This window comes from Mus musculus, chromosome 18, assembly GCF_000001635.26.
Source record: "Mus musculus strain C57BL/6J chromosome 18, GRCm38.p6 C57BL/6J".
Taxonomy (NCBI): Eukaryota; Metazoa; Chordata; class Mammalia; order Rodentia; family Muridae; genus Mus; species Mus musculus.
The window spans coordinates 78,143,819-78,170,365 of record NC_000084.6 but is presented as its reverse complement, the minus strand read 5'-3'; the positions used below and the strand labels follow the sequence as shown (position 1 = coordinate 78,170,365).

Sequence of the window (26,547 nt, the reverse complement as noted above, 5' to 3'; positions counted from 1 at the left end):
GTCATTCTGAAGGAAAATGAGCCAAGCATTGCCTAAGTTATAGCTGGCCTTTGACTCGCTAATCTCATTTACAAGATTGCCGTAAGATTTCATGAGTTTAAATGAGATATCAGCCCATCCATACTTACTGATATCTTCCTCATGGCATGAGACAAAAGGATCAAAAGAAATCAAAATTTAGGCAAGTCCATTGGCTAACTAATGAGCTGTACGAACGGAAAAAGAGAGATCGTGCCCAAAGTACCAGCTATTAATGAGAGGCTCACTTATCTTGCGGTTACAAAGAACCATACCCCACATTCTTAAAGGATGGGCCATTGGTTGATGGAGCCCCCTATAATAAAGTACTCTCATGGACCAAATCCTCTTGATTCAGTCTGTCTCTCAGCCCACTGCCCAGTCCAGAAATATCAGGGAGATTTAGGAAGGTGTGTTCTTGAGAAAATGGAAGGAACGGACTTTAGAATAAGAGAAATGGACTTTAGAATACTTAACGTGGGCCATCACGTTCTGAAGCACACTGGAACTGACAGAGCAAAAATCAAACACTTACAGGATGCAGGGTGAGAAGAGAAATCTCAAGTGCCAAACACAGGACAGAGCCACTGTCTACTGGTGGCTCGGCTAACAGGGTGGCCACAGACAAGACACTCCATTCCTGCAAGCTGCAGCTCCCAAACTGTAGAAGGGAGGCAGATGAGAGAGTCTCAAAATTCTACTTCTTTCTTTTCCAGTTCTAACATTCAAGGCCTTGAGATATATAGAATAGTCTTTGAAAACATGAACACCCATTTACACAGCTTTGCTCTACCATATCTGGGTATTCACCCAGTGACTATAAGTCACCATATCATAAAAATGTGGGTACACCTTTGTTACAGCACTGCTCAAAATAGATATATTGCAAGCATCTATCAACAGAGGAATGAATACAGAAAATGTGATATGTATTCTCATATACACACACTTATATTCTATACATTGTATCATATACGTACAGATATGTGTGTGTGTGTATACATTTTGTCACAATGAAGCATAAGGTAATGTTGCTTACAGGAAAATAGATTCAACGACATATAATCATACTAAGAAAATTACATCAGTTTCAGAAAGACAAATATTACACACACTCTCATTTGTTCCTAGACTTTATAGATCCACAAAAATCATATATGTACAGAAGACATGAAGATAAAAATGAAGCCATGTAGAAAACCCAAATGAGTTTTGGGAGGTTGAGACAGGAAGGGAAAGGGTCATGGGGCATGGGGAAGAAAATACATGCAAAGCATGTTCTACGCATGAAAATGACCTCGCGTGACCATGTGTGATACAATGTTTAAAGCTAAGAACTAGCAAACACAGAAGTGGATGCTCACAGTCAGCTAATGGATGGGTCACAGGGCCCCCAATGGAGGAACTAGAGAAAGTACCCAAGGAGCTAAAGGGATCTGCAACCCTATAGGTGGAACAACATTATGAACTAACCAGTACCCCGGAGCTCTTGACTCTAGCTGCATATGTATCAAAAGATGGCCTGGTTGGCCATCACTGGAAAGAGAGGCCCATTGGACACGCAAACTTTATATGCCCCAGAACAGGGGAACGCCAGGGCCAAAAAGGGGGAGTGGGCAGGTAGGGGAGTGGGGGTGGGTGGGTATGGGGGACTTTTGGTATAGCATTGGAAATGTAAATGAGCTAAATACCTAATAAAAAATGGAAAGGAAAAAAAAAAGAAAAGAAAAAAAAAATCTCACTTAGCACTCAGAAGCCTCCCCTGCCCACCACAGATAGAGAGAGACAGAGACCCAGAGAGAGACAGAGAAAGAAAATGATGTCTAGGGACTGGCGAGATGGCTCAGCAGGTAAGAGCACTGACTGCTCTACCGATGATTCAGAGTTCAAATCCCAGCAACCACATGGTGGCTCATAACCACCTATAATGAGAATCTGACACCCTCTTCTGGTGTTTCTGAAGACAGCTACAGTGTACTTAATTATAATAATAAATAAATCTTTTTTAAAACAAAAAGAAAGAAAAGAAAATGATGTCTAGCAATGAAACGTCATACTGCAAAGCCCAACACAAAACATCTATCCAAATTATAACCAAACCGTAACCAGCAGTAAATAAACAAACACACACCGTTGGTGATATAGTACCACAGAAACAGCCATTCTTGCATTCTGTCTAGAGAATTGCCCATAGTGCATTGGGCATGTCATAAGAGTGTGAGAGCCAGGGAGCTGGGGGGAATGACAAGCGGTTCGTGTTGGTGGGTTCAGATGCTCCGAGCAATAGACATCGTGGGTATCAATAGACAGCATCGATTCACCTCCAGGAGAAAGGAAAACTGGCTCAAAGCTAAGGAGGGCAGCTTGTGGAGAGACACAGGCAAGGCCACCACAGGCTGATTTTACAGGCATGGGCCATTGTGAGCTGACTTTTTAAAAGACACGCTAGATGAGTTTTTCCTCTTTGAAAAAAAAAATATCAAATTTAGCTTGAGTTTTTTGGTTTGTTTTTTTTTAAGAGGGGTTTTGGATCCCTCAAAGAAATTGCAATAAGCTAAAAGTTTTACTTCATCTACGAAATCTTTGTTACTGCCGCCCGTTTGATGTCTTTAGAGGCATGAGAACTCTAAAGTCACTGCTGCCCCAGAAAGAGTGCTTCTGGACAAATAATGAGAGCTCCAAACTGGTTTCCTTCTACGACACCAGGAAGAAGGTGGCACTAAAGTTTTACCTTCTAAAACATGAAAGAGTTAGTAGCTATCCTTGAGGGTATGGACCGTGTCCCCGGAATGGTCCTCAATGACCCTTGAATGAACATGTGTGCTTTGGAATTTTTAATAAAGCCGGTGAGTGGAGGGGGAAGCAGCAGTTCTTAGCCCAGGCTGCATACCCAGGAGTTACTGGCCTGCTGGACAGTAGCTGACCAAGGACAGAGCTTCCCGGTACATGTCACATAACATTCAAGGTTGGGCAGATGGGACAATGCCACTGTGCCTCTACACAAACAGGGACATGGTTGTCTGAGTCCCTGGGCTCAGTATCTGTTTACTACACCATGATGTTAGGGGGAAGGAAGGGGCGGGCCAGGGGGACAGGGATGGAGACACTTACTAAATAACAGTCACTGTTACATTATAGCAGGTGAGGTCTCATTTCCTAGCAACCTGGGCTTCGTGATCAAATAGTATTGATCTAGATCATCAAATCTAATGGTCCAATCACATCCTGTCAGAGGTCCACCTTCAGTGGCCTCTTTTCTTTCTCTTACTAATTGAGTTCTTCAGCCACTTCTGTAGGACTTCTGGGTTCCTAGCAGGTTTATCAGCAAAGGCCAAACAGTGATAGAACCATCTGTAAGCCACTGTGTGACCAGATAATTATGGAAATGATCACCTATACCCTGTAATATCCAAACCTCACACGCCCCAGCTATAACCTTTGTCAGTCAATAAAAACCTGCACTTCTAGTTCAATATTTATAAAACATTTAACATTCAACAGAAGACACAACATTTTTTAAGTTATTTATGGGCTGTGGAGATGACCTGGCTCAGGACAATGCTTGTCGTGCCAGCTGAAGGACCTGAGCTTGACCCTCAGCACTTGTGTTAAAGGAAGCAGATATAATGGCAGACTCCGAAAATCCCAGCACTGGGGGATTGTGGGGGCTGTGGACCGAGAATCTCTTGGACTCTCTGATCAGCCAGTCCAGTCAAATCGGCAAGCTACAGGTTCAAAAAGATACCCTGTCTCAAAAACTGTGGTGAAGAATAAGGAAGAAATTCAATGTCAACCCCTGATCTCTACACACAGATGCACGTGCAGGTACACAGACACACATGCACACAGGCACACACATGCATGCACACACACACACACACACACACACACAAATATTATATAACCCTGGTATAGCCATTGTTTTCTTATGTCATTCAGAAATTAAAATGCATAGGATAATCATCGCTCGTTAACTCATTTAACAGCATTCTGAGTGCCTGCCATCGATCTATCAGACATGTGGTAGATGCTGCAGGCGCTGGAGGAAATCACGTACCTCACCAGTCAAGAACATGTGATTAAGGCACAGCTAGGCAAGAGTCTGTGTAGGTAGGTGTAAAACCGCGGCTGTTCCCCAAGGAGAAGAAAGTCTCCTGCCTGGAGCAGAAGAGCCCTGTGCCATTAGAAAGAAGTGTCCTCCCTGCGGATATGTCTGCTGTGTGAACAGCTGCAATTTCTTCCAGAGTGTTTCATAAGCGCTATCTGGTTTTGTTACAGTATCGCAAAGAAGTAGGAGATAGACCCGAGGAATCTGTCATCATTTACAGGTCAGGTTGAGAAGGGCAGCCCTCCAGGGGCTGTAGATTCCTTTCTGGAAGAATTACATCCTGCCATTAAGGAAAGTGTCAATGAGGGTACATGATCTGCAAAAATGCCAAGCAGAAAGTAACGGCCTCTATATTCCAGAGCGTGCTTCTGCCCCTTCTTTTCTGCTACTCGGATGGTATGTCTTGTTTCTGCAATAATGATGTGCGTGCTGTTCTTGGTGCTCCCTCCATCTGCTTAGAGGATTCTGAAAATGCTGCCTGGGCTCCAGGAGTAGTTGGCTCTCACTTTTGCTCTGTTTTCAAGCCTTTGGGAGTTGGTTGCTTCCTGATCAGTCTTTGTCGTAAGCATTTCTTTCCACCTCTCATCTCTTGGCTGCCACAGCTAGGAGCTGTGGACTACAGGGTGGTCCTATGCGAAAGGTACTTGTTACTTTGTAGCATCTCTTTCCACCTCTCAACTCTTGGCTGTCACAGCTAAGGGCTGTGGACCACAGGGTGGTCCTATGTGAAAGGTATTTGTTACTTTGTAGCAACTCTTTGCACCTCTCAACTCTTGGCTGTCACAGCTAAGGGCTGTGGACCACATGGTGATCCTTCAGCAGCCTATGTGAGAGGTACTTAATACTTTTGCTTTATTGTGATCAGGCCATCAATCAACTCTATCACACATAGTAACCTGACCCACTCACTTTCCTGTCTCTGAGCCAGTGCAGAAACTGTTACTAAATACAAGGAAGCCAGGTCATCGTGGGCTCTGCCTGATGAAAGAGCCCATTCTTATCAGGCATCCCTCAGCTACTCAACCCAAAACCTGTCTCAATGTCTTCCTCCATTCTTCTGGCTGTTTAGCCACCAAACAAAATGAACATCTTAACAAAAACATTCCTGTTCATATTGCTTGTTCCAGACAAATGTTCCTTTGGCTTATGCACCATCTTTGTGCATACAAAAAAAATAGCACAGGCTAGTTCACGGCATTTATTGTGAGCTCTGACATCCAGGAGGAGGGCCAAGCTAAAGGGAAGGCCCTTTTCTTGTACCAAGTAGGCTTGTGCTAGTCAATACACTGCAATGTGGTGGGGAGAGGAAGGCAATGAGTTAGGAGTCATGAAGCCTGATATTGTCCCTGTGGTTCATGAGCAGTCTTGGTGAACTGATCCCTTTAGACAAGAGAGATGGCATGACCTTGACGCTCTCATCCAGTTCTGAGTTTATGATGCCGAGGTCCATATAAACCTTAGCCAAGGGAAGGACTGTGGAACCAGCTCTGCTCTAAGAGGAAGGAGAAGCAGCTCTAACAGCAGTGGGTGCTATTCTGGCTGGATAAATGTGCACTGTGGTGTGAAAAGACATCCCCTCTGGTCTCATACTGTGTATCTTCAGAGATTTCCCAGGGCAAGCTAACATACCAGGAATGTCTGTGGGGCAGACACACAACCTTGAGAGTTAGGGACCAGCCATGCTGTGCCATGGACACTAGCTCACTGGCTGCTCCTCCGTCTGAGCTAGAGGGAGTCACTGCTGTACGTTCCCTTTTGATGTGAGGGCATAGACACGATGTTCTTCCTTGCTCGCACACACTCCTGTTCCCATCTGAGCTTTGCTAACATTGCCTCTGCGTGAGCAGTGGTATAATCTAAATCTGTATATTCAAAGTTTTAAGTTCATGGGAATTAACAGAGGAACTTGTTTAAATGCAGATTTTTTTAAGCTAGAAGTTTTGAGATGACACCTGAAGTTCTGTGTTTCTAGCAAGCTCTCTTGTGGAATCCGTGAAACAGGTCCACACACCACATAGCAAGTAGAAAAGACAGAGTAAAAGTTTGGAAGCCAAAAGGCCGGTAGTTCACTTTGTAAGATGCTACAGGATTCGCCATAAGCCTTGATTTCCAGCTTTTTGCGGCAACAATGCTCACCCTTTTCATTTTGAGATAATTCTAAATAGAATGAAGTATAGTGATGTGAACAGTCCATTTTTACAGCCAGCCACTGCACCAACCCCATTCTGGCTGCCCCAGAACCCAAACAGAGCATGCCTAATCTGTGTGCCCTAAGGCGACCAAAGCCTCCTACCAACAGCCCTTGGGTGGGCCTAGGGACCTGTGCTTTCATAAGCAGCCCAGGTGATTCAATCCTGTCTGTTCTTAAGCTACACCATGAAAGTGTTGTTCTTAATGCAAGAATATTCTCCCCATAACATGGCAACTGAAGATGGTGTGGTGCAGGAAAGATTCTCTTGTAGCCAGTAATGCCTTCCAGACATTTGGCCCCTCCTATAATGGGACTTGCAAATCTTTAATACACAGGTAACTCAAGCAGGAGGTCCTGTTGAAATTCAGACTCCGGTTTCACCTGAAATTATGAATTTCTAAAAGAATCTATATCATGAATTATTCTCAAGTTCTTTCTTTAACCTTTTTAACTGGTCTGGGGTGAGGAGGGCTCAGACATTTGTGTAATATGCAGCCAGCTTTGGAACTTTGTCACAGTGACTGGCCAGTCAGCCCAGAGGCTGCCTTGTCCCCTTGACTGTGGAGAAATGGGTCTAAGCCTGCTTTATCTATCTCTTGAGCCAAATATAACTTGGGTTTCTTTGTGGAAGGAAGTGGATTGTGAAGGGAAGAACAGGGCCACTGGGCATTTCGTGCAAAGACTAACGCAGTTACCCCTCCAGCATGGAGCTGCCGCTCTCCCTGCTCTTCTGCTTCTGGGTGTTGCTTCTTCTTGGCTCCAAAGCTTGCTGCTTGCAGATGGGAACCAGGTGGCATTCTGACTTGTCTCTTCTTGGCCCTGGGTAGGTGGCAGTGGAGAGCAGTCACACGGATCAGGCCAGTGGAAGGCAGAAGAGAGCTCTGAGACCGTGCTCCCCAGGCGTAGGAGTGTGTTCCACATCGAGTGGTCATCCATCCGGAGGAGGAGCAAAGGTTCGTACATCCTTTTCCTCCCACTCAGGCCCCAGCAGACAGCAGAGGTACCTACTACACAACGGCAGCACCCACTACACAGCGGTCCTTTAAACACGTGACCACTGGCCAAAGCCACGGGTCTCCTGTATCTGGACACACCCGGCTGTTGGGGAAGTAATCCAGAACAAGTGACAGGCTTCTGTGGAGCCACTGAGAGGTCTCGGCTTGGCTCTGGGATTACCTGCAACCCATTCACAAAGATTCAAGTTTAACCTATCAGGAATACAGCCTGGGCCAGCAGCCAGCTCTTTTAAAGCTCTTCATGAGTTTCAAATTTGCCACCAGTTTATAAAACACTGGTCATGGCACACGTGGTGCGACTGCCTCTAATCTCTGTATTCAGGAGGCTGAGGCAGGAGGACAGCCAGAAGGAACCCCTCCCAAAACAAACTATCAAAAATCCACCTGTTCAGAAGGCTGATGAAAAGTTCTCACTGTGACAATGACAGTGGCCAGAGGGCCAAAGCAGAAGGGAATGGTGGAGAGAGAAGGGGATGCAAGAAGCCAGCCAAGGCTTAGCAAAGGAGAATACCAGACACTTGAACCTAGAAACCAGGGTCAGATTCTAGCCAATATCAAGGATCCTGAAGAGATCGTCCCAGCCAGCTGAGGGATGGAGAAGCCTCTAATCAGATAGGACAGAGCATGGATCCACCACAGCCCCCAGAGTGGAAGCAGAAATGGCACAGTCACACAGCCGACTCATAGTGCAGAGCACTATGAGAGATCACACACAAGGAAGCTGCCTTGGTGCCTGTTCGTCTTGCTTCAGTTTTTCCACTCTCATTCATACCCAAAGTTAGCCAATAGAGCAAGGGCCTAGAGCGGTTATGGGGGAAACTTGCAAGTAAAGAAGGCAGTGCAGGTCTTTGAGAGAGGTCAGTGGTGGGGAGAGGGCCTGGGGGGTGGGGAGTGCAGCCCATGCAAAGGGGTCTGGGATAGAGAAGTCCCTGGGGAAGGCTGAAGCCTGGCAGCCTGCACCAGACAGAAGCAGAGGGTCAGAGGGTCAGAGGGTGGCTCAGAAGGGAGGCCACACATACAAGCCTCAAGTTCAGAGGCAGCCTCTCTGTTTTTTCCTCTCTCTAAAGCTTCCAAATTGTATTCATTTCCCTAAGTCAGTCGTCCTCAGTCTTCCTGATTCTGCGACTCTTTAATACATCTCCTTATGTTGAGATGACCCCCAAACCATAAAATCATTTTCATTGCTACTTCATAGCTGTAATTTTGCTACTATCATGAATCATAATTTGTTTTTACCAATGGTCTTAGGCAACCTCTGTGAAAGGGTCTTTCAACCCCAAAATGGGTCGCGACACACAGATTGAAAAAACACTTCCAAACCACACCAGTGTTTGTATCCCCTATTCTTTACAAGTGGGAGCAGGATACCTTTGGTGTGTTCCTTCTAGTGCTTAAACACCCTAAACACACGAAAATGCCAAGGGGATTGATTAATAGCAAAGAGGAAGGCGAGCCCAGCCTGCTATTCTCAGACTTGACCACAGGAGGGCACCAGAGTACCAAAGCGTCTAAGGCCTGCTCTTTTTCCAAGAGGACTTAAAAAGATCATCCTTAAAGATGAGCCAGCCTGATGATTATGGGAGATGTTTAGAGTCATGGTGCAGGAGTTCTATAGAATTACAAGGGCAGAAGGACATCTCAAGACCTATCTCAAGTGACTACATGGCTATAATCTATCCTGGCCCAACCATTAAAATGCCAAAATTCAAAGAAAAAAATTATTAAAGATTTTTCCTTATTTTCTGAGTTTAATTAGCGTTTCTAGCCCGAGCATGGTGGGAGATTATTGACTAGAGGAACGGGAACTTGTTGGTTAGGCCACAAAGTATGTGTGGCCACCGTTAGGTTAAAAATAAATATCATCATAGCTGGGCATGGTAGCACTCACCTTTAATCCCTGCATTAAAGAGGCAGAGTGGCTGGATCTCTATAGGAAGCATAAAACCATGGACTCTAATGGCTAAGAGCCCTTCTTTTCTTCATTGTTCAGGCCCTTTTGGAGGCCTCTATTCAGGGAAAGAGCCACTTCCCTACCTTTAACAGAAGCCTACAGTAAAACTCCTTCCTCTATTCAGGGAAAATGTACATCATCATGTAAACAGGGCAATAATTTCTCAAAAGACTTTGGTTAGGCCAGGGTGCCAAAGGGCAGGTGTCTGAAGTGACGATTCTCTCTTTCCTTCCAACTCCAGTGTTTGGAAAAGGCGAACACCAAGAGAGGCAAACCAAAGAGCCACTGCCCTGCCCGTATCGGAAGCCCACAGTGGAGCTCTTTGTGAGTATGGAAATCCCAGACCAGAGACAGCACCTCACAGCCCAGAGCCCACAGCAGGCTGGGGGTTGCAGTCCATCAAGGAGGCTCTGATTTAGAGAAACATCTCTTGAGTTCCTGTTTTCAGAACTGCAGTTCCGTGGATTGAAATGTCTGTTTTCCTCCGTTTGCTCTGCTAAAAGTCATACCTTTTCATTTGGATTATCTGTCATCGGTTTGCATTTAGGAAATAAGATTGTGCCTTTTGTTTTGTTTTGTTTTGTTTTGTTTTGTTTTGTTTTGTTTTGTAAGAAAACCTTTGTAATTTGACCTCATACCTCTACTTAAAATTCAAAAACTTAGCATGCTAGGGGAAAATAATTTCTTTCAGAAAGAATGTAACACATTAGTTTTTAAAGAAAATCTAGACATCGGTAGCTAAATCTTCATTCTGCCATTTGACTTCGACGCTTCTTGCAGACAAGAATCTCTGCCTGCCTGCGTCCTTATCCACAGAACAAGGGCGAAGCTAGCACCTCATTCCACTCATTCCACGGAGGTTGACTATAGTAAATAAGATGGCATGTAAAAACGAGCAACCTAAAGAGACAGGAGATAGTTAAATAGTTTAACAAAATCTCAACTGTAAATCTCAGCTTGGTCCGCCCCTACCCCTGGCCGCCAAGAGACTCCAGATGTTACCTGGTGTGACAACCATAAAATATGAAAGAGTCTTACCTATCTCTGGCCCCTGGCAGGACCTGGACACCATGGAGGAGAGCACTGAGATAAAGGTGGAAGCCAACACAGCCAGGACTTCCTGGATTCAGAGCTCCATGGTCGCTGGGGGGAAGAGAGTCAGCAAAGCCCTCAGCTACATCACAGGAGAGATGAAGGAATGCGGCGAGGGACTTAAAGGTACATTCTGTGACTTCAGCCCCCTGTCGCTTCCCTCACCCCGCTGGAAACATATTGCGGGATTCTCTGCAGACCAGCCTGAGGGCTCTTTCTGGGACATCTCCGACAAGCTACATGTGCTATTAAAGCAGAGCGTCCTGGGATATAAATGCCAGTATTTGTGACTGTACTGTAAGGATGGATAGGTGGGAGAGGTCTTATTGGTCGACAGAAAAGTTCTGCCGACCCAAGCATACCATCTGAAGATTGCAGCCCAGCGCTGGGATTTTGAATCCAGCATTCTAGACAAATAAATAGGTGCTGGGTGGCTTAGAGGAGCTATGTCTATCCAGTCAGGGGGTTCTCTCTGGGAATCTCCGCATTGCTTGGCTCATGGGTTTCCTACCCCATGGGCAGCAAGAGAACTTTCTGGAAATTGTGTGCCACTCTCATAGGAAGCAGAATTAAACTCATGTTAGGTACCTAATCCCCACCATGGGGAAACAGCCTGAGAGACTAATAGAGGCTGCATCTGGCTAGCAATGGCTGGCAAGTGCTCTGGACATTCACATGCACCCGGGCTCTTTGTTTAGCCTCCTCTCTGACAGGTGAAATTTCACACCGATCCCCTGAAGACCCTCACTCCCACTGCCACCAGGGACCTGGGCCAGACCCAACCTGCTCTGAGCATTTGCTGAGTTTGCAACTATCATTTCAGATAAATCTCCAGTGTTCCAGTTTCTTGACTGGGTGCTCCGGGGCATGTCTCAGGTGATGTTTGTAAACAACCCTCTCAGCGGCATCCTCATCGTCCTTGGCCTCTTCGTGCAGAATCCCTGGTGGGCTATCTTGGGTTGCTTGGGCACTGTCATGTCCACCCTGACTGCCCTCATCCTGAGCCAGGACAAGTAAGTTCTCAAGGGCCAGTGTTCTAGTATAAGGCCAGGAGGCCCCTCCCTAGAAAGATCCTTGTCTCCTACCTACCCTCTAGCCTCAAACTCATCAAACCAATGGTGCTAGTAATTAGCTCCTCTTTGAAGAGTGAAGGATAGACAGGTGTCTTAGCCAGGGTTTTACTGCTGTGAACAGACACCATGACCAATGTAAGTCTTACAAGGACAAAGTTTAATTGGGGCTGGCTTACAGGTTCAGAAGTTCAATCCATTATCATCAAGACAGGAACATGGCAGCATCCAGGCAGGCATGGAACAGGAGAAGCTGAGAGTCCTACATCTTCATCTGAAGGCTGCTAGCAGAATACTGTCTTGCAGGCAGCTAGGATGAGGGTCTTAAAGGCCACGCCCACAGTGACACACCTACTCCAACAAGACCACACCTCCAAATAGTGCCGTTCCCAGGGGCCAAGCATATATAAACCATCACAACAGGTCATCTCCCCAAAAGGGTACCCTGATTTGGAGATGGCTTATAGGGCCCCAAGTTAGAAAACTATGACTCTGAAAAACAGTTAAAATCACAGGGAGGCCCTAACTCCACCAGCATATCCTTGTGCCCCCAGGTCAGCCATTGCAGCAGGACTCCATGGCTACAATGGGGTGCTTGTGGGGCTCCTGATGGCCGTGTTCTCGGACAAGGGCAATTACTACTGGTGGCTGCTGCTTCCTGTCATTGTCATGTCCATGACTTGGTAAGTTTGAGTGTGTGTGTGTGTGTGTGTGTGTGTGTGTGTGTGCACATTCTGGGAATACAAGCTCAGGTCCTAATGTTTGCGTGGCAAGCACTTTACCCACTGAGCCATCCTTCCACTCCAAGTAACAGCCTTCTTAACCCAACCCTATGATTTTTTTTTTTAACTTCCATTTTCAAGTGTTTGTTTGGCTTGAATGTCAGGAATACCGACTAGAGGCAGTGACTAAGGAACTGAGGGCATCGTGCCAGGTCATTTGTGTGCAGTATCTCATCAGCTACCATCCAGATCTCAAAAGGTTTCTAGTCTTGCCCCACCAGAGTTCAAAGCAAGAAACTGCTGGCCTCATAAGCCAAGAGCTGTGCAGAGTCCTGCCAGTGTCTGGAAATCTCATCCCTCCTGCTCCAGCAAGATTATCTCCATCCCTTTGGCCAATGCTCAGACCGAGACAACCGCTCAAGGTAGACTGAAGGCCAGCCATGAGGCAGAAACCTCAAAGTACCAGGCTTCTCCTTCATTCCCAGAAAGTGAAGGGTAGTCTGTCCATGAGGTCAGAATACTTAGACACTCAAAATTTATTAATGACTTTAGCTCCCTCCCATTCTCCCCCCAAACCTTTCCTCAACTCCTCCTGCCCAGGGGATGGAGTTCTATGACTCTTTGGGAAAACTCAAGGCTCTCCTAAAACCATCCTTCTGAGGTTGAGTGTAGTGTAAACCTTCCCCAGGGTCTGTGCCCTGCTCAAGAAAGAGACCCAAGGAGAGGCAGCCAGCAAGCTACTTTTCTCTAGAGAAAGTAGGCTTGTCTGCTGCCGTGCTGCCTAGCAAGGAATAGCTGACGGGTGCCTTTTATGTTTTCTCCATTAGCCCCATCCTTTCCAGTGCCCTGAGCACCGTCTTCAGCAAGTGGGACCTCCCAGTCTTCACACTGCCCTTCAACATCGCCGTGACCCTGTACCTGGCAGCGACGGGCCACCACAATCTCTTCTTCCCCACGACGCTGCTACAGCCTACAACCACTCCACCCAACATCACCTGGTCAGATATCCAAGTGTCTTTGGTAGGTGTCGCAAAAGAAGGAAGGACAGTGTTTGTACAAATTCATTGTCAAATTGAATGTACTCATTTTACACAGCAGACACATCAGCAAACAGTGACTATTCACAATTACAGGGCACAAGGCGTTCTACAGACATAGCCTGGGAGATACTCTTCTGGTCTCCTCTGAGCTAAAAGTTCTGTTTCTGGTCCCTCCCTGTGATCGCACAGAGGAAACAACCAAAAGCAAGTTAAAAGACCCATCCAAGGTTCCACAGTCAATTAGCGGATGGTGAGGTCAAGCCAAGAACTCTGACTCCTGGTTATGTGGCCTGAGCTCTTAGCAGCTTTCCTTTGTTTGAAAGCCTTTTTGACGCATAAGCCCCACTTTAAGATAATTATTACCCTGCCTATCTTTTTCCATTTATCACACTGAATCATTAAACGATACACACCGCGCCTCTCCCCACTGACTTAAGTCACTGGAGCTTATTCCATCTCTCCGTGAGCCTGGCTTGTGCTTTGAAGCACAAGTTTTCCCCCATTAAGAAACATAGGCAGCAGAGATTCTTATCTTTTTAAAGTATTTTATGGATAACGCTGAACTCTGGAAGCTTGCCAAGAGGGTGAATACGAAGCAGCATTAAAAGTCTTAAAGTGGATGGGAAAACATAGCCACGAGGCTTCTCATCAAACTAGGGACGCGTTTCTCCCCCCTAAGAGTTCCTACTTTCCATTACATTAAAGGATTTCCCGTTCCAATCTGTAGCTTGTCATTATTGGCGATCAGTCTCCACAAAGCCATTTGGGCTTGTTAAAGGAACTTGCAGAAATAAGGATGCCGGGTGGTGCTCTCGGCATTCCAAGGTGTTGTTGACAGACTGCGAATACACTGAAAATTACTCAGAAAAGAGAACTCTTCTGTCAGCTTCTGTCAGCCCTAGCTTGGCCATTGTGTTTATGTGAGGCCTTTCCTGAGCCAGAGGCAAGAAAAAGAACCCCTTGGTGATTCTCTTTCCCACTGATGGCCTTTATCCAGTCACTAACGTCTGTAGGCAAAGTTGCTCTTCTCAGAATGCTATGAAGAGATAATGTTAGAACTCGTGAGCTGTGTCTCATTATATTCTCAATCAAAACTACCTCAAACTTTTTTTTTCAAACTCTTAAAGAACTGAAATGTTTTTTAATAATCCTATACAAGTAAGCTTAGACCACCCGGACTCCTCCTGCAAAGATTCAGAAAAATAATTGATGTTTGGTAGTTGTTCTTAAAGAAATAACTCCTTGGACTATGATAAGGACTTGTGTGTTGAGTCTTCCAATTAAAACTTGTACTTTGCCTTTCAAGAAAGCGAGTGATGGATGTCAGAAAGAGGGTCTAGAGGTCCCAACCATATTGAGTGATCACTGAGGGTACAGCTAGGCATGGCTGAATCACTGTCATTGCTTGTGTATATACCCCTGTCCAAAAAGAGTTAGTGTGGGGCTTCGGTGCAGAGGTGAGCACTATCTGTTTCCATAACAAGCGTGTGACTCATTTTACAGCTTCTGAGAGCCATCCCGGTTGGAATCGGCCAAGTGTACGGGTGTGACAACCCCTGGACTGGAGGCATCTTCCTGGTCGCTCTGTTCATCTCTTCGCCTCTCATTTGCTTGCATGCTGCCATTGGATCCACCATAGGGATGTTAGCAGGTCTGTGTCATCTCTTCTAATGATGCCCACTTTAATGAGCTATAGGGGTGTTAGTGCCTGGGGTGGCTTCATAAGAAAATAGTGAAGGTCTTTTTTTTATTATTATAATTATTAATTAGATATTTTCTTCATTTACATTTCAAGTGTTATCCCCTTTCCTGGTTTCCCCTCCAAAAACCCCTTATCCCATCCTCCCTCCCCCTGCTTCTATGAGGGCACTCCTCCACCACCCACCCACTCCTGCTTCACTGACCTGGCATCCCTCTTTACTGGGGCATCCGAGCCTTCAAAGGACCAAGGGCCTCTCCTCTCATTGATATTCAACAAGGCTATCCTCTGTTACCTATGTGGCTGGAGCCATGGGTCCCTCTATGTGTACTCTTTGGTTGGTGGTTTAGTCCCTGGGACCTCGGGGGCAGGGGGAGGGGTTGGTTGGTTGATATTATTGTTCCTCCTATGGAGCTTAAAACCCCTTCAGCTCCTCAGACCTTTCTCTAGCTCCTCCATTGGGGACCCCATGCTCAGTCCAATGGTTGGCTGGGAGCATCTGCCTCTGTATTTGTCAGGCTCCTGTCAGCAAGCACTTGTTGGCATCCACAATAGTGTCTGGGTTTGGTAACTGTATAAGGGATGGATCCCCAGTGTGGCAGTCTCTGGATGGTCCTTCCTTCAGTCTCTGCTCAACTCTTTGTCTCTGTATTTCCTTCCGTGGGTATTTTATTCCCCCTTCTAAGAAGGACCGAAGCATCCACACTTTGGTCTTCCTTCTTCTTGAGCTTCCTGTGGTCTATGAACTGTATCTTGGGGATTCCGAGCTTCTGGGCTAATATCCTCCTATCAGTGAGTGCATACCATGTGTGTTCTTTTGTGATGGGGTTATCTCACTCAGCATCACACCTGCTCCCTCTTCCCCTCATGCCCACATTCTGAATTTTTTGGAGCTAGGGTCCTTCTATTCCTCTAAGCAAAAGCCATCCTCAAGAAAGACTGCAGTGTGAGACATTTAACCCGAAGTATAAATATAACGTCTGAGAGAGGTTTGCTCAAGAATATTTAAGGATGAAGGAGGAGGCTCTGTTCACAGCCAAGGTTTTATGTGGAGAGGGTTTTTAGGTGTACAGCAAAGAAAAGACATTCTCTGGACTGTTTAAATCAGACCCTTACCCAAGAGTCTTTTCAACTCATCACGATCATTAGCCACTACCATCCCTATGGTCCTGTGCATTTATTTCCTTTAGATGAATTGTCATTGAATAACATTGAAATTCTTTTTATGCATACCTGCCTATGAGGGTATCTGAGTCTGGCTTGAGGGTGGGGTGTGTTTCAGGAAGGCAGATGAGCCTGGTAAGACCTATGCTTTCTTCTCCTCAGCACTCAGCATTGCCACACCATTTGACTCCATCTACTTCGGCCTGTGTGGCTTCAACAGCACCCTGGCCTGCATCGCCATTGGTGGCATGTTCTACGTCATCACCTGGCAGACCCACCTGCTCGCCATTGCCTGTGGTAGGTACTACTCATAGAATCCCCTTCCTACCACAGAGAAGACCTGTGTAGTTCCCTGCAAAGAACCCACTTGTGGGGGTTGGAGAGATGGCTCAGCCGATAAGAGCACTGACTGCTCTTCCAGAGGTCCTGAGTTCAAATCCCAGCAACCACATGGTGGCTCACAACCATCCTTAATGAGATCTGACTCCCTCTTCTGAAGTGTCTGAAGACAGCTACAGTGTACTTATAAATAAATCTTTAAAAAGAAAAAGGAAAAAGAAACCCACTTGTGAGAGTCCTGCTACTTGCTATTCCCCCAAAGATAACAGGCGATTGTCTCCTTGTAAAAATGTTCGGCTGATGCTGCCCTTTACAGCTCCAACTACTTCAGTTGCGCAAAAGCTGTTTGGCCACTGGGAGACAGGTATTTTTAGATGATATTGTTTCATTGTTGCTCAGAGGCTGTCTCCTGGGATTGCGGCTCTCCTGGCTGGTCATGGGGCTGGAAAAGCAGTTCTCCAGTGTTAGCCCTTACAGGTAGAATTGGGCAACACACAGAGTGCACAGTGACTTTGAGCCTACATCCTGGGGATGAGCCCTCAGCATCATAGGAAGTTAGGATGACTGTCGTAACTTGGCAGGTTTATATAGTCTCAACCTTGAACATCTTTTGTTTTCCTGGTCTACGAATGAAAACAAAATAAAACTCTTTCTGACCAAAATATTTGAAACAGAGTTTCTATTTCAGTACAGCCATGGGTGCTGAAATGCTACAAATTGAGTTTTTTGTTTTTCTAAAAAATATATTAGTTTCCAATAAAAAGTTCCAGAATATATTTCTAATAGAGAGAAGATTTCTGACCCATATATTCATATATTCGTTTCTTTAAAACAGTTTGCAAAGACACTTCCCTTTTCATTTTATGACCACTGCTGAAGAGATGGGGAAATGTATTCTAATCGAGATGTGACTGGGAAAGCTGAAGTTTTTCTGTCTTCTTAAGAGTCATTTTCTGCTGCACCAAAAAAATCAATACAGGGTTGGCATAGTATAGCTACTCAAGAAATTGTAATTATCATACCAACCAAATTAAGGCAGCCATTCACAAAGTTCTCACATAAAGGACAACATCAACACTATCTCATTCTATCCCCCAAAGTCTGTTATTATTCTGCTTGGCAAGGGACATGCCAAAAAGCAGGGCTAGGACAGGGTGACAGGTGAGGCAGCTTGAATGTGCCCAAGGCCAGGGTCATACAGGTAAGGACTGACAAGTCCCAGGCACTTTCCTCACCGTGCCCAGTGCCAATTTGCCAGAGATTAAGTAGCTCTGTGTCATGTGAGACTCAGTGGTCCTCAGCCAGGGACATTTAGCAGTGTCCGATGACATTTTTATTTGCCACACCTAGGGGAAGGAGGGAATGTATGTCATCTGTGATTGGGTTGAATATCCCATAATGCACAGCATAGACCAGACCCACAGCAGCTTGTCCTTGGCGCCAGAGCAGCGAGCATGGTGCATGGTTTCTCCTTTGCTCCCCCACTCCCACCCTCAGTGTGGATACCCTCCCTGTGCCCATTTCACAGATGGAACACTAAAGCTAACAGGAAAGAGGCGAGTCCCCAGCCAAGCCTGTAAAAGGTGTGCTCTCTACAAGGTGCCCAATCTTTCCCACAGTCCCTTCTCCCTCTTGAGGTGAAAGGCTCAGAGAAGAAAGGCCCTTGCCACAATTATACACCCGTGGTGAGTTAGTTGGGCAAGGTGGAAGATTCATTCCACCACAGTCCATTCCACACACACACACCCAGGATGGATGATCCCCACTCCCCACAATCCTGACAGGCTATGCTCTCTGATCCCTTCTTTCACATATTCACCATCCTCCCTGTTCTTCCACCCCATGACCACACACAAGGCCTCTCAGAGATCTTGATATAACAGATCAAGTTTGACTAAAAATAAAATAAGAGTAGAGCCAGGAGAACATAAGAGTAAATCTACCCTGGGGATTACGTAGGCGCAGGGGGTGACAGAGGAGTCACGTAGGGTTGGGCTCAGAAAGGGGCACTCTCTGAAGCCTCTTCAGAGGCCAAGCCTGGAGCTGCCCTGTGGATCTCACATCTCCTCTACACTTCGGGGTGTCTGTGGTACTTGGGATGATGCCCCCTCTTCTCTTATCTTTATAACCTCATAACATTGAGAAGCTGCAGTCCGAAGTGGTTAGAGCACCCCCCCCCGCCCCCGCTCCCCGCCCTAAGAACCAGGTGGTCAGGACTCTGCCAATGTCAGACACACAGTCCTAGGAAGTCACCTCAAATCTCAGCGTCTGACGCAAACCGTGCTCCCTCTGTGCGACCGTTGTCACGATGGCATTGGATGGATGACTGATTGGAGAGCAGAACTGATATCTAGGAAGGTTTATTCCTGGTTCTCTGTTGTCAAGGAAAGGGTGTCAGGGACGCCAAGTCCTCTAGCAGAAGGAGGTGGCCAGGTGGGAGGGACACGGGAAGCTGCTCCCTGCTTCAAACTCTGCGCTACACAGCCTATTCCTCCACCTCTTCTGCTCTGCAAACTCAAATCTCTAGCTCTGAAGCAACGACGGGCTTCAACTCCCAGCCGTGTAGAGCTCGGTTATTACTTACTCTGTCTGGACCTGGTGTGTGTGTGTGTGTGTGTGTGTGTGTGTGTGTGTGTGTGTGTGTGTGTGTGTGTATGAATGTGTGTATGTGTATGAGTGTGTGAATGTGTGTGGTTGTGTGTGTATGGATGTGTGTGGATGTGTATGAGTATGTGGATGTGTGTGAGTGTGTTTGTGTATTGTGTGTGTGTGTGTGTGTGTGTGTGTGTGTGTGTGTGTGTGTGTATAAAACCACTGCTTACCTAGAGGGAATACTGAAAAATATGACTGGTGTTACTACTGGCTGGGCATACAGTACCTCCAATAAAGGTTAGCTCTCCTTAATATCTTAGGGGCAACTGGGACAGTCTCTTGTGAGACTGCAAAGCCCAATTATGTTGGCCCATTTTACTGCCTTCCATTTTCTCCCGGTGCTTGGTTCTTCCCAGGAGTCAACTTCTTCATGGCCCTTTCTGCCCAGCCTAAAACACAAAGCAGTAGGCAGGTCTGGTCTCCCCGAAACATACAGGATGACGTTTCTCCCTGGAAACCCTCATTATGCTAACAGCTCCTGATGGAATAACACAACAGGGAATTCTGAGACTCGCTTGCCTTTGCTTTATTGTAAAATTTTCATTTATGGTTTATGCCGTTAAATGTTCCTTTGCTGGAAAGCATGGTGGTGGGACCCAAGAGAACTGTCACAGTTAAATTATGCCCCTCCCCCACCCCGGATTTTTTTTTTTTCTTTAACAAAGTTCGTCTGCTATCTTAGCTGTGCTGGCATTTTCATGGAATTTTACACTTTAAAAGCTTTAAGGCACTGGGAATGAAACTCAGTTCGGGTCAGAGATACCATGTGAGGGATAGCATTAATGCAGAGGGGATATGGAGAGTAAGCCCGGCTGCCGTTGAATCTTTACAGAGCTGTTTGCGGTTGTCTCTTTTTCTAGCCCTGTTTGCAGCCTACCTGGGTGCTGCCCTGGCCAACATGCTGTCTGTGGTAAGTCACGTGGGCTACAAGCCACATGTCCCCCTCCACCTCCTAAATGTTGCCATCAAACCCCTCTGCCCTTTGGCTCACATCCTGCTAGCCACCTTAATTCTGCCAGGAAGGAAATGGGTCTCAAACACTTATACATCAACTTTGGGTGGATCAAATCTATCACCAGTGGCCAAGGGGTCACTTTGAAGAGTGGACCTTTCAAATATAACTCCATTATAATCTACCATCCTATAGAACTAAGTTTAAATCTTTATTCTTTAACTTGTGCACATACATAAATTATCCTCTTGCCTGGCTTGTGGACGGTGTATGTCTTTATCCCGTAGCAGCTAGTGTGGCTCATGGAGAGGGCTGTTGGCATTGACTTCTGGGAACAGAGAGCTGTGAGGGCATCAGCCAAAGAGAATCCTAAGCTCCGGATTTTGGGCACACATAGTCCCAGGAACTCTTCTTTGCCTTGGGCCCACTTTAGGGTAGTGTGCAAAGTAGGAGCCCAGCACACAGTGTTCAGGGCTCACCTAGGAAATCAATCTATCCTGTCCCACCTACGACAAAAGTAGATGTGGAACTTCACATGGACAAGGGTTATTCACCTTGGGGTCTCGATCACTATCTATACCCCAAGAGGTCAAGTGCAGTCACCCATCCTTGAGAAGTGAGTTTAACACAGCCAAATTGTACAAGAGTAGGAATAGAGATGTGTTCAATGTGGCTTCACTGGGAAGAAGGGGGGAAATGTCCAGTGGCCCTCTCTTACGCCCACCTTCTGGGGGGTCCTGAAGTAAGAGGTCAGTAGTATAAATTTCTAAGCAGTCCCGGGCAAGGTGTGGTCCTCCCAAACACTGGCCCATTATTGTCCGGGCTTTAGCCTCATCCCATATGGTAGTCTAGCAAGTTGTAACTCTCTCTCCTGGAAACAAGACGCCACCCCCACCCCCTGAACCCAGCCTGGCATCTTGTCTATAGTGAGATTCTTGGGGAATTTTCTATTTCTTGAGGTCTATTCTTTCACAACATATTGGGAGACACAGTGTCTTTTTAAATGTATTCAGTTTTACCAGGCTAGTTACACAAGCAGAACACACCACAGATTCAACATCCGGAGACAGTGTAGATATTTCCTAAAACACCTGTGTAGATTAATCCTTCACCTCTAGCGAAAGAGAGGGTGGGGCTTAGCATGGGGAGCCAAATTAGCCTCTCCTGATGCCATCCCGTCTCTTCCAGTGGACTGAGTCCTGCTGATGCTTCCTGTCACGCTGTGTGTGCCTTCACTACAACTTGACACGCAGCATTGCAACCACTTTGGCACTCATGGGTCCTCTTTCAGCTTTTTTATCCCATGCGCTACACCAGCACAGGGACCCTGCATATTTGTCTCCTAATCTTAGAGTTTTACAACAGGAGGAGAAAAGAGAAGGAAGAGATAATGAGGGAATGAAGCCCTGAGGGAGTGAGCACCCATACCAGGGGATGCTAGAATGGGGGTGAGGGGCTCTCAGAAGCACTGCATGGAGACAAGTGGGTAGATTGTGACCTCTCGGGCATCCATCCACCCTAGGCTTTCACCATCAATTCTGGCACCAACAATTCTCCTGATCCATCATTCGATAAACATACCATGTGCTGTCTGCCTCAGATGATGCCCTAGAGGAGATGCAGGAAGCTTCAGTACCCAGAGCTAGAGGTGCACAGCACTGAGACGTTACGGACTGTGCCATTCCACATAGGCATTCTTCCAAACAAAAGAAAGTTGACTTGTTATGCTGATGATTGTCAAGGACACCGAAAGAAAATTTCTTAATGGCCATCAACTTACCCAGAAGAAATCTCCAACTTCACTGAGGAGCATAATATAAAAGCATTGAAGTACATTTATAAAAACCATTCAGCGACTCCTCAGAAAAGCCCTACGAGCCATTATCCTTTGCCTTTCTAACCAGCATATGAGCATGCAAGTCCTGGCCCCCAACAATGCTGCTATCTGCTTGATAATAATAACTGTGCCTGGAGGACCATTTACTGGGTACTTGGCCCTTGCTAAGCAACAGCTCTCTGAGAAGGTAGCAGCACACTGTTGAGGGAAAATGTCTCAGGAAGATTTAAAAAAAAAAAAAAACTATGATAAGGTAATCAGAGCTGAGATTTGTCTGCAGTGGGGCTTCAATGGATGCTTCCCAAAACACTTTATTGCATCTTTCTTATTAGAGCTTTGGGAAGACTTGTTGAGTGGAGTCCATCACTCATAGATCTCCCTTATAGCCTCCATTCTGGTACTATTCTGGTGGTTCCAAGTCCTGCTAGCAGTGTGCTCTTTGGACTGTCACGTGACAAGAACATGGCACCACCTGACAAGGAGTGTTACCCCCTGGCACCACCTGAGGCTTCTATTGATTGTGCTAAAATGTTGGAGAGTGGAGGGATCATGTGATCTGCCTCATAACTGAATTTGTAGGCTCTTGGCAAACCATTCACTCAGCTATCTGGGGGTGGGGGGAGGATGGGGAGAAGTGTTAGATGTTGCAGAGTGCCTCGGGGAGTGCAAGGCAGGTCAATGTGGTGAGGCATGAGTGTGGAGGTGGGAGAACCCTTAAGAAGATGGGTAGCTAACTTTCCCCTCCCTCTGCAAGGACAAGCCCACCACTCCTCCGCTTCCCTCCACGTCTGCTCATTGCCTGCGTCGCCATAAAAGGTTTCTGCTCCACGGTTTCTAAGTGCCCTCTATCACTACTTGGTCCTCTAGTCCTTTCAGACCTAGAGCCCTACAGATACAGTCTCTGTGCCCTTCAGTTCACCCTCTCTAAAGAGGCATTCTACGGCCTCATGCCAGGAGCCTGTTTGAATCAGGTGCCTCTCTTTGGTCCAATCAACTACAGCCATGTAGCTAAAAAATGGCTGCCAAATGCAATCCTTCAAAGAAGGCTGATTGAAGAAGGCATGGAACGCCCACAGTTCCTGGAACTGGAAGTATAGGCTGGCCAGGCTCCCCAAGACAAAACAAGTCTTGTACGTAAAAATACATGATCAACTATGAAGGGTCCAGTAGCCCCATTTTGGAAGGTGTGTGTTTATCTGTCACAGGATAAACTAAAGACCTGCTTTCATTTATGTTGGCTATCAATTAACTATTTCCCTTCACCAATCAATCAGCTCTTCCTGTAACCTGGGCTATACGTAACAAATAAGGGCTAGTTAAACAAGCGTTCACAGCTGATGTAACATAAATGTCTCTTTTCTCCTCTCCCTCCAGTTTGGATTACCACCCTGCACCTGGCCCTTCTGCCTCTCGGCGCTCACCTTCCTCCTCCTGACAAGCAACAACCCTGCCATCTATAAGCTGCCTCTCAGCAAAGTCACCTACCCAGAGGCCAACCGCATCTACTTCCTGTCCCAGGAAAAAAACAGAAGGGCATCAACGATAACTAAGTACCAGGCCTACGACGTCTCCTAAACTGCCCTTTCTAAAGCACACCATGTCAAGGCAGCCTCTGTCCGGGTACATGGTCTGCACCTAAGCTAAAGCTAAGGTCACTGAACCTCCCTTCTTTCTGGTTGGGACCCTCACTAAGGTGTGCAGAACTCATCAAAGTCATGCTAGTTTAGAATAAATACCCACTGATGGCTCTTTGGGAACTCTCTTTTTTTGGAAGACGGGGGACGACTTGTTAGCCACCCCTTTCGATTATGCAGTGGAACAGAGCATGATGCCAGGAAATGCTCGTTAGCCTGCAAGGCAAGAGGGCCTGGTCCCTACCCTGCTCTGCCACTAATGAGTTCCAACTCTCTCAGGCCAGTCCTCCCCCTAACCCCACCCCCATCTCAGCCTGGGTTTTGTTGTTGTTGTTGTTGTTGTTGCCAAAGATTTCTTTACGACAAGGAGGGACTCCAGAGTCCTTCTACCTCAGAAACATTCTTTTCCATCTCCTGTAAACTAATCAACTCACCATGACCAGCAAGTGATTATCCTGACTTGAGATACTTAGGGAATGGCTCTCAGAGGAGAGAGGAAAATGTTAAGTGTCCTGTGGGAGTTTATCCTTAGACATGGGAGGAGATGCTCTCCAGACTTGGGACACCTGAATCATTGAAAATGCCAGTGCACCTTCTTTGCACAGTAGAAATACTTCCAGAAATATCATATGGTATGAACTGATCTTTTCCAACATCCAATCATAGTGTCAACAAATGTCTTTGCTTATGTAATCTTCAAAATCAGTCCTGTCATTAAACTTGAAATTTGCAAGTTGGTATCTGGGTTTTCTTAAAACAGGGCTTTCCTACACACTCAAGTAGAGTGCACTGGGAGGTTTTTCACCCAAGCATGTGTCTGGAAAGAGAAAATGGGCGTAAGAGTGATCAGGAAAAATGTCGGTTTTCTTGTGGAGAGTTATACTGCTATGGCCATGCGCGTTGCTTCCCCTGGTGTTAGTGCAGATTAAACTCCCGTTACCTCTCAGCAGACAGTCTTTTAGCCTTGCGCACCAAGATTACTAACCCAGCCCTTCCTGAATGGCCAGCCACTTGTTAGTTATTCTTGGTGTGTCTCCCTCTGTGCTCCTGAGGTGCAGGCATCCTTCATAGAAAGCCACTTGGCCCAGCATTCCAGCCCTCCTCCAGAGGAGCAGGAACCTCTTCTAACAACACTGAGACCTCAACACGGGCTTCCAGTTCAGCGTGATGAGGTGCTGAGCTAACCAGGGACTCAGGACTGGGGTTACGGCTCAGTCAGTAAAGTGCTTGCTACACAAATTCGAGGACCTGAGCTCGGACTCCCAGGCACACATAAAGAGCTATAGGCATGGCCCCTCCAATCCTAACTGTGGGACGAGGCAGGCAGACTCCTGAAGCTGGCAGTCCAACTAAACTTGCAGAATTGGTGGGCTCCTAATTCCATGCAAAATAGTAAAGACAGGGCCAACTTCGATGTCTGGCCTCCACGTGTACCCCCAACACACACACACACACACACACACACACACACACACAAAAATATATACATGCATATATGGTTGAGGGATAGGCGACAGCAAGAAGACAGACTATAAATTCATATTTAAGGAAGAAAGGTAGAACTACATTTTACTGAAATCCATTTAAAAAAAAAAAGCTAGTTTCCACATTGATATTTTTTATTTCTCGGTATGCCAGAGATCCCTGCCAGTTTTTACCAGCAATCCAAGAGCCCTGACACATATATTCCTCCTCCAGATCCTATTCCACCCTTATGACTTTCCCAGGAAAACAGAGCACTTCTCCAAGCAGAAAAGCCCTCCCCATAGGAGAAGGAAATGACTCACACTGCAGAGCCACCTCTGAGTTGTGATCACACCTTGAGGCCAAGAAGGTCCCAGGCTGTGTTTTAATGACCATGGAAATTATGGCTCTCTAAGGATCAAGCATTCAGGAATTTCACCCAAAGGCTGTTTATGCTCAAAGCTTACTCAGCTGCCCCTCAACCAGGATGTGATGACATCTAACCGTTAAAGAATGGGTCCTTGTGTATTTCCACCAATGTTTTATAATCTGATTTTATTAAGAGTAGGAACCCTTCCGTGCCTGTGCCATTTTGATTACTGACCACTAATAAAATCCTTCAGCTGTTCTGAGTACTTCACTAGCGTCACCTATAAAGCAAGCTGGGTCGGCCCAGCATTCCAAGCAAGGTGGAAACAGATGGGGTGAAAATGGCTATGAAAATATACGATGTCCGTGAGAGATCTCAACTCGGACTGTCAAGTCTAGCAGTTCAGTTAAGAAGTAGACAGCTGGAGCCTGCTTCACCAAGACCCGAGAGTAGCTTTGCAGGTGAGAAGTCATTCAACAAGCCATCCAATGACATCATCCTGGTCACTGGAAAGCAGCCCTAGTGAAAGGTTTATACCACAGAAAATGGCAAATTCTACAAATCGTGTGTGTGTGTGCTTGCTTACAAAATGGTAAATATATATATTACCATTAATATATATATATATATATATATATACACATATATATGTTACCATTTTGTAAGCACATGTACAAACAGAACAGCATATTAAATCATGGGATGTATGGAACAAAATAAGGTATAAAAAATATCCGTGCTTTCATTCACTCATGAGAAAGTCCTTGCATGAACAGTGAAGCTGGTTTACCCAAGGCTGAGACATGTGATTAATTCAACTCTCTCAGGAAAAAAAAAAAATTCTCAGGCTGGTGAGATGGCTCAGTGGGTAAGAGCACCCGACTGCTCTTCCAAAGGTCCGAAGTTCAAATCCCAGCAACCACATGGTGGCTCACAACCATCCGTAATGAAATCTGACTCCCTCTTCTGGAGTGTCTGAAGACAGCTACAGTGTACTTACATATAGTAAAAATAAAATAAATTAAAAAAAAAACACCTTTAAAAAAAATTTCTCAGGGCAGACACTGTTCTTGCTGTTGTTTGTCTCTTTCATTCCTCACACTATCCTGTTGATGCCATGTGGTAGCTCTACATCGTTACCGGCTGACACATATCTCCACCCCCTTGCCTTTGACAGCATCATTTACCTGTCCTGGATAGACTTTGAATTCTGTTTTACGCATAACAA

General features: G+C 46.1%; 1 protein-coding gene across 2 annotated transcripts in view; it reads left to right on the top strand.

Annotated features, from left to right (window-relative positions):
- Window positions 1–24,222, top strand: part of Slc14a2 (solute carrier family 14 (urea transporter), member 2) — a 450,807-nt gene extending 426,585 nt beyond the window's left edge. For both annotated transcript variants that reach the window (NM_207651.3, NM_001110273.1), the window contains 10 exons: window positions 7,145–7,270; window positions 9,526–9,608; window positions 10,343–10,502; window positions 11,200–11,389; window positions 12,001–12,129; window positions 12,996–13,188; window positions 14,712–14,859; window positions 16,234–16,368; window positions 19,923–19,972; window positions 23,226–24,222. In NM_207651.3, coding sequence (NP_997534.2) covers window positions 7,145–7,270; window positions 9,526–9,608; window positions 10,343–10,502; window positions 11,200–11,389; window positions 12,001–12,129; window positions 12,996–13,188; window positions 14,712–14,859; window positions 16,234–16,368; window positions 19,923–19,972; window positions 23,226–23,426 — 1,415 coding nt within the window. In that variant the 3' untranslated portion in view covers window positions 23,427–24,222. The remainder of the gene's footprint in view (window positions 1–7,144; window positions 7,271–9,525; window positions 9,609–10,342; window positions 10,503–11,199; window positions 11,390–12,000; window positions 12,130–12,995; window positions 13,189–14,711; window positions 14,860–16,233; window positions 16,369–19,922; window positions 19,973–23,225) is intronic.
- The last annotated feature ends 2,325 nt before the right edge of the window (window positions 24,223–26,547 follow it).